Here is an 8,404-nt window from a genome sequence, read left to right as displayed (position 1 = left end):
GTCATGCTACACTCAACCAGTAAGCCTCCTGAAAACATCCTGGTGTCTCCACTTCCAGTGCCAGAGAAGCCAAAGTCTGTGCCTCTGCGTAGCAATGCCGACCCTGCACTGAACAAGGAGGTAGTGATCAAGATGGAGTGTAGCTCAGAACAGCTGGGGCTGGCTTTTACCATTCCACAGCTCTCCAAGCCATCTAGTCCATCAGAAATCAGCAGCAACCAGAGCTCAACAGAGGTGAGAATGATATTTATGTAATTAGGTATAAGGAGTGAAGATATTTTGCGTAACGTAAGCTGTGGCCTTATGAATGAAATGGCCCGTGCAGGCAAGGGGCACAATATATTACAAAGCATTGTGCATGTAGGTCTCTGCTGGCACCCCAAAAGCCTGACCATTACTCCCATATTGTTGGCCTATGCTTCTCCCTAATGGCTTTCTGTGACATTGCAGAGCTTGGCACATGCCAGGTCAGTGTTTCTGGGATAGGGCAAGAGCTGACATTGTGCTTGACACTGTGCCACTTTTGACCAAGAACTGGAAGGCTGTGACACTAAAAACTAGCAAGTTAAGCAATATCGGAGTATATCGGACAGGCTTCATGGGCTCCAGCAGAGGCCTACAGGTGTACTCATTACATTACATGGTATTTTGCAAAAAGGCATGGTGCATTGTAATTTCCTGTGGCCCTTCATCTGATGGGCCTTTTTCATCATAGGGTGAACTATATAAGCATAAGCTTATTTAGTGTGTTGGCACATACCACTGTTGCAGCTCAGTCTTATGCCTTTACGTATCCACATTTAGACTCTTAACACAGACCACCTTCCTGTGTTGTGTACATCATTGATATTCCAAGGATGTGGTTCTATCAAAATCACATGTTTGGATGTTTGCTTTATTGTTGGAAAATCTATACCAGGCTGTAAAAAGACAGTACACATTTAGAAATGTGCTAAATCTTATTCAAAATACCTATAGTCTTTCCCAATGTCTTCCCTTTGCAGCCTGGCACTCCTGCAGAATATTGTTTTGATGAGGATATAAACGTTGCCCCGGAATTTAAGATGGACTTGGTAGAGAAACTTTTTGCCATGGACACAGAAGCAAAGGCTCCATTCTCTACACAGGTAAATTTCCTGCGTGTTTGGCACAGTGCTAACCAGTTAGTCAGTGTGCAGTCTGTTAATAGATCTTCTTCTTTTATCTGAATTCAGGAAACAGACTTGGACCTGGAGATGTTGGCTCCATATATCCCAATGGATGATGACTTCCAGCTAAGAAGCTTTGATCAGCTTTCCTCAATGGAGACTGATTCCGCTCCTATTCAGTCCCTGGGAAGCATGACCAATCTGTTCCCTGCCTCTACAGCTTCATCTTCCACCGATCTGAAACCAATCACCACAGAAGCCATGAGCGATCCTAAAACCATCATTGTGCACCCACCGACACCAACCAATAAAGAGGTGCTGAGTGCCCCCGCTTCCCCATATAATGGAAACCGAAGTCGCACAAGTTCTCCTGTGAGAACAGACAAAGCAGCTGTAAAGGAGAGATCCCGCCCTGGAACTCCTACTATAACAAGTCCACTAAATAAAAGGTACATATTTTAATCATCGGTGTAGAAGGTACATAACATTTTAAAATAAACTATATCACATATGTGACTGAAATTCCAGTGTTGGCTATCAGTGAGCATAGAACATTTGATCACTCATGGAGTAAACTACACTGTTTGGTGACCGGCTCATCACTTGCTGCAATTAACCGTAGAAATCCCATCAGCATTGTCATTACTTGCATCAGTCACTGTTTATGACCCCCAGTCTTCCTTCCAACTGTCTACAGCAGGGGTCTCCATACTTTTAAAGCAAAGGGCCAGTTTACGGTCTTTCAGACTTCAGGGGGGGCCGGATTCTGACCAGTGGGGGTAGAAAATGCCCCAGGGCCAAGCAACAGTGAGAATAAACATGGCCCCAGTGTTGGTGGGCAGTAGGAGAAGAAATAGAGCTCCATCATTGCTATTAGTCTAAGAAATCGTGCCCCATCGTTGGTGCCTTTGGGAGGAATAGTGCCTCATATCATTGGGAGCAATACTGGCCCAAGGGCCAGGTGAAGGCTAGTCTACAGGATGCAGTGTGACAGTTGTGGCAAATTAACCACTTGCCTACCATCGTATTGTAAAATGACGGTGGCAGGAACCCTTCCTCCCTCTGGGTGGACATCATATGACGTTTGTCTTCATATTTTTGGTGGGGAAAAAAAATCGCAATAAGCATATAGTAATTGGTTTGCGCAAAAGTTATAGCGGCTACAAAATAGGGGATAGAACTGTGACTTATTTTTTATTTTTACTAGTAATGTCGGTTATCTGCGATATTATGGCGGACACTTTTGACACATTTTTGGGACCATTCACATTTATACAGCGAACAGTGCTATAAATATGCACTGATTACTGTTTAAATGTGACTGGCAGAAAAGGGGTTAACACTAGGGGGCAAGGAAGGGGTTAAATGTGTTCCCTAGGAGTGATTCTTAGAGATCCAGGTCCTTGGCTGTGTAACGGCCGATCGTGGGTTCCTGGAGGACATCGTGGCCGCCAGGCATGTGCATTGGCATTTCAGAGACGCGCCGGGCACACACGAGTGCCCCCCAGTGGCCGGAGAAGCCAAGGCCGTAAAAAGACGGCCTCCCGGATCTGTAGAGCCACTTTGTGGCCATCATTTGACATTGGTCCGGGTTCCAAGAAGTTAAAAAAAGGGAAGCTCTGTGATGCCCCCACCACAGTCGGGAACGGACACCTGCCAGAGAAGTAAAGCGCTCAGCCGGCAGCTGTCAGTTGTGTGAATTGGCTTGTAATACATTTGTGGCTGTTTTTTGCATGTTTTGCAGACCTGCGGTCCTGGATGATGAATTGAGCCCAAAGATGATCGCTTTACATAATGTCCAGAGAAAACGCAAAATTGAAAGTGATGGCCCTTTGTTTCAAGCAGTGGGACTAGTAAGTGTAAAAATAGAGTCTTTAATTTTTCATTTAACTAGGATTCCTTTACCTCGTTTTTTTTTTTTATCCCCTTTGTTAGTAGAAAGGAGCTCTCTACCACCAATTCTTTTGTAATATTGGGAGAGAGAAAGAAAGTTTTAGATTCTACCTGCAATGCCACCTACTAGGGAAATTTTAGAAACTGTTGTATCCACAGTTTTAAAGTATAAGTTTACCTTTTTGCAAATAAAAAAAACTTTTTTTTTTTTATTATTTTACGCTGGAGCCTGTAATACATTGTACCCTCAATGCCAGGATCCTGCAGACTCTCACTACACTGTTTTGTATCTCCGATATGGACAAGCAGTTACTGAACTGCAGGAAGAATCTGTCACCAGCACCCTCGCAGTTCGAGAACTACAAACCGCTGGCTGTGGTGGGTGACAGTACTAGTAGTTCATGAATTCACAGAACTCTGAGCGCTGTTTTTTAAATTGTGACAGCGGGTGCAGGGAAAGAATCCCCCACCCGCTGTTAGGGGGAGGAGGAGGCGGGAGCTAGATCATGTTACATCTTCCATCCTAAATATGGGGTGTAACATAATTCCAAAGGTGAACTTCTCTTTTGGGTACAATCTTTGGAACACAATAGCTCAAAGGCTAAGGATGCTCCTACTTGCTGCTAAATGGGGGGGGAGTTGTGGGTTCCATTATTGAATTTACAGCCTTATTTAAAAAAAAAAATTACTTTTGATCTTTTGTTGAGATTCAATTTATTATATATTTGCCTGTAAGGAAGGGCTCAGGCGTGTTCGCAGCTCCACATGCCCGCACCCACCAGGAAGCTTACGCTGCACGTCTCTAATCCACAGCTGCACAGATCGGGAAATGTTTCACTGCCTGCGATAAGCACTGCGCAGTGTAAGCTTCCTGGCGGGTGCAGGCATGTGGAGCTGCGAACACACCTGAGCCCATCCTTATTTGCCTGTAAGTTGGCTTGGCTAAACATGGAGCAGGATACTGCAGGATCCATGGCTTAGTAGCGTCTAGATTCCTAGGCATTGCCAATATCTAGCTTGTCCTGTGCTGGAAGAGAAAATATTTAACCACCTGACCCCCCTGCATGACCAGGCACTGCGTTACTTTAACTGACAATTGCGCGGTTGTGCGACACTACCCAAATAACATTTATAGAGATAAAAGCACACAATTGTAACCCCCTTGTCAGTATATAAGTTCCAACTGTTACGTTTGCTTGGTCGGCTTGTAAATCTGGAGAAAGTGAAAAATTTAAGGCGCAGGGAAAAAAATGTTCTACTTTTGCAGGTATCCATGCATATACAGTTGGGGAAAATAAAATATTCATTCTAGGGGGTCCTTCTTGACAAATTGAAATGACGATTCTAAACTCATTTTGTCATTTTACAGTTTGTACATTTTTATTCTTTTTCTTTTTTTCTTCTTCTAGGGAACGATATTTCAAACGAATGTTGATCCAGGCTCAAACTCTCCTCTCTTATGGAAATGTGTCAAAGTATCGGACTCAGATAAGCCAACTGGACCTGAACAAAGAACAATCCTCTTATTGTCTACAGGTACTTGCATTTAAAGGGTTACTACATCATATATATATATATATATATATATATATATATATATATATATATATATATATATATATATATATATATATATATATATATATATATAATTTAGTTTTTTCCTTCATAATAATAAACATGTTATACTTGCCTGCTCTATGCAATAATTTTGCACAGAACACCCCCGATCCTCCTTTTCTCGGTTCCCCCACTGTCACTCTGGGCTTCTCGCCCCCCGCTGAGTGCCCCCATAGCAAGCAATGCTTGCTTGCTCCTGAGCCCTGCTCTGTCTGTCCACACACAGAATAAGGGCCCTTTCACACGTACGGACTGTATGTCCGCATTTTCATCCGTCCGTTTGCGGATGAAAACGGGACACACATGGATCCCTATGTGATTCCGCTGACACCCGTAATTGTCCGCCTCCGCAAAGATCCACATTTGCGGACGGAAGAAAACCCTATTTTTCTTCCGTCTGCCGGATCAGATGAACACGGACATACGGTCCGTGTTCATCCGATCCCCCCCCATAGGGGAGAGTGGAGGAAAGACAGGGCGGTCCCTGCACAGTGTGCGGGGACCGCCCTGTCAGCTGCCAGCTCAGCAGGGATTTTACGGAGGATCCCTGCTGAGCTTTTGAGGACACACAGAGCGGATCATTGCTGATCCGCCCGTGTGAAAGGGCCCTAAGACTTGGCCCCACCCTCTCCTCTCTGGCTGTGATTGACTGCAGTGGAATCCAATAGCTCCTGCTGATGTGTCTCAGCCAGTGAGGAGGCAGAGACCAGGGAGAGCAGCCGCTCTAATGCACATCACTGGAATCTGGCTTGGGTAAGTAATGGGGGATGCTGTGGGGGCAGCTGCACAATGAAGTTTTTTTTTTTTTTACCTTCATGCATAGAATGGATGCATGAAGGTGGAAACACTTCAGCCTTTACAACCACTTTAAAGATATGTTCAATTTGAGATTTATCAAAACAGAAGTGCTCCCCTGAGGGAGATTTACTGAAGCTGCAACAGACAGAATCCGGTGTAGCTGTGCATGGTAGCCAATTGGCTTTTAACCTCAGCTTGTTCAATTAAGCTTTGACAATAGAAGCTGATTGATTACTATGCAGAGCTGCATCAGATTCTGTGTGCTTCAGTTTTAGTGAAGCTTTTTATTTTATTTTTCAAACGGATTCCGTGGCAGCCCTAAGCCATAATGTACTAGTGTGCACCATATACTAGTACATTATGACAGACTTTCTTACAAACGCTGTGCTCTGCCCGCTCTGTTGTCCCCCAGCAGCGTCCATCTTCGTCCCGGTGTTTTTTTCTGGGTTTGCGATCTTCAGCCGCCTGATCGGGCTGTAAATGTGGTCTGAGCTGCACATGTGTGACTCAGATCACAGTACTCGCTGAATACGCATATGGGGGCGGCGGCGAAAGATTTATGACAGAAGAGACCTCTAGGGTTCTGTTCTAAAAACCCTGCCTGTTCAGCAATTTTTACAATAACCGACCTTACTATCACTTTAACTACTATCACAGATCATAGAGATTACTATTGGAGGTCGACCGGAATATCAGCCGGCCGATATTTGCCATTTTTGATAAATCGGCATTGGTCGATTTTATTATCCATATCGTGGCGATATTTAACACTGACCGCACCCACGAGTGTTCCTCCTCCCTTCTCCACACTCGGCTTGATGCTTGCCAGAGCCGCTGAGTGTGTGAAACTGACATGTAACATAGAAGCTGTCAAAATTGAGCTTGATGTTGGGGGTGGGCGGGACCCAGCAGCTATCAAACACCAGCCAATGGGATGGGATCTGGGCGTCCCGATACGTGTATTGCAGCCCCACCCCCTTAAGCAGCCCAATCATTGGCTGGTTTTTGATAGCTGCTGCCCGCCCACCCCCGACATCAAGCTCAATTTTGACAGCTCCTCTGTTACATGTCAGTTTCACAGAGTTACACTATCGGCTCAGTGTGAAACCTGCCAGAGCCAATCCGTGCCATCTGTACTGAGGACATCAAGTGTGTGGCAGAGTGCCAGGAGCAAGCAGGGAGGAGTGGTGTGGGTGAGGTTTTTTTTTTTTGTTTATCGGCCATCGGCCGCCCCAATTTCTAAATATCTGCATCGGTCGACCTCTAATTACTATTGCACTGGTTTCTAGCAGATATTAAACGGTGCACTGTGCTGTTAAAAGCTGAATTGTTTTACCAATAACACTTATATTTTGCATTGCTCTTCCAGACATGGCCAGTCGATTGCTCGGACAGTCGTTAGATGGCACTGGGCTTCCACAGCTAACCGGTTATGACTGCGAAGTGAACGCCCCCATACAAGGAAACCGAAATCTACTACAGGGCGAGGATCTATTAAAAGCCCTTGATCAAGCTAACTGATTTGCTCTCTCTGTTCAACTTCTGGACACTTCTCCACCCCAAAGCAGTGTATTTATATTTTCTAGCTCTGATAATTTAGAAGCCTGTCTCCATGACCGCACTACTTCAGTTAGTTCCATTTCCATCCCATCTCTGCTTTCCCTGGCCGTCTTCTCCACGTTTTTACAGTAATAATCTTTCAATGCCATCTATAAAACTACATGCACTGCATACCAATATAAATAAATATATATATTATATAAACGCAGAGTCAAACTTGCACCTTCTGTTCTAATTTTCTATGCCTACAATAGATTTTCACAACAAATCAGTAAGTCCATACTGCACAGCATTTTTTCCTGTGATTCCATGAAATGTTCGTCCCTTTTTTTTTTTTTTGGCTTTATTTCATTACTATGCCTTCATTTTTTTTTTCTTCTATTCTATTTTATGCACCGGAAACAATGTTTTCCAGTGGTGCATTGTAGTCACAGTCGCACAATTATATATTTTTCTTAAGAAGACAAAAAATACCAGCAGTTCTTCATGCAATATATTATGCATTTTTTTTATTTAGTATCTTAAAAAAAACTTTTTTGTGTTTTGGATTCTTTTTAGTTCATATTGTCTCAAATCACTTTAAGGCCTGGTGTATATCATTGTTAAATATGTTGTGAGCTAGTGATGTTAATGCAGCATGTCGACTACAGCAGATTTATAAATTAAATGGGGGTCTCATGGGGGGTGTAAACCAGTGTGGTCATCTTTGTTTATGAAAATGGAGGGGGCCAGAGTGAGCCCCATGTGGATTTGCCCTTTTTTTATTGAGGGTCCCAGATGCTTCTCTGCCCACACTCTTAAAGAGGTTCTTTAGAAACAAGTTAAAATGGAACTAAACTCTTAAAGACTCACGTTTTTCTCCAGCGATGCCACGCCTGCCGGCTCCCTCAGTGCCGACATCTCCCTTGGCTTCTTCTGGGTTCAGGGTTTTCAGCTGACTTGACTCCTATGTATGTGCAGGGAAGTTTATTCATTATGGCACCAAGACACCGTTCCACTTTTCATTCACAAAGGTTCTTTCCAGTGCTTAGCACATTAAAGTATAACATTTCTCCCCCCCCCAAGTTTAAAGAGTGGGGAGGGATTAGAGCACATTAAGTTTATATTGCTGTTCGTGTCCCCAATCAGGAGGTTGGGATATTAGTTCTGATAAACTTGGTGACTGCCTCTGTTTAACAGGATTTCCTTTCACTTCCTGTTGTGTGTTTGGGACACAGTTGGCAAAGAAAACTGACAGATTTTAACCCCCCCTTTTGCAATATAAAAAAAGGGGGGGGGGTGAACCCTTAGGTTTACTTTAAGCTGTGTAGAAAAGCAAAGCGCTGTGAAATGATTGAGACTGTGTCTGTAATCTTAAGTGCTGAGTAACTGTTTTTAAGGGCTGG

The 8,404-nt window shown here is 43.9% G+C and overlaps 1 protein-coding gene across 2 annotated transcripts in view; it reads left to right on the top strand.

The window, feature by feature from the left end:
• The window catches only part of HIF1A (hypoxia inducible factor 1 subunit alpha), a 68,419-nt gene extending 61,190 nt beyond the window's left edge, over positions 1-7,229 (top strand). For both annotated transcript variants that reach the window (XM_040332574.1, XM_040332573.1), the window contains exons 10-15: positions 1-234; positions 1,005-1,127; positions 1,215-1,597; positions 2,893-3,001; positions 4,451-4,577; positions 6,829-7,229. The exon at positions 1-234 is cut by the window's left edge and continues 41 nt beyond it. In XM_040332574.1, coding sequence (XP_040188508.1) covers positions 1-234; positions 1,005-1,127; positions 1,215-1,597; positions 2,893-3,001; positions 4,451-4,577; positions 6,829-6,980 — 1,128 coding nt within the window. In that variant the 3' untranslated portion in view covers positions 6,981-7,229. The remainder of the gene's footprint in view (positions 235-1,004; positions 1,128-1,214; positions 1,598-2,892; positions 3,002-4,450; positions 4,578-6,828) is intronic.
• The last annotated feature ends 1,175 nt before the right edge of the window (positions 7,230-8,404 follow it).

The sequence above is a fragment of the Rana temporaria genome, chromosome 13 (assembly GCF_905171775.1).
Source record: "Rana temporaria chromosome 13, aRanTem1.1, whole genome shotgun sequence".
Lineage (NCBI taxonomy): Eukaryota > Metazoa > Chordata > Amphibia > Anura > Ranidae > Rana > Rana temporaria.
Note: the sequence above shows the minus strand (reverse complement) of the source record. Positions and strands in the feature narration are given on the sequence as shown.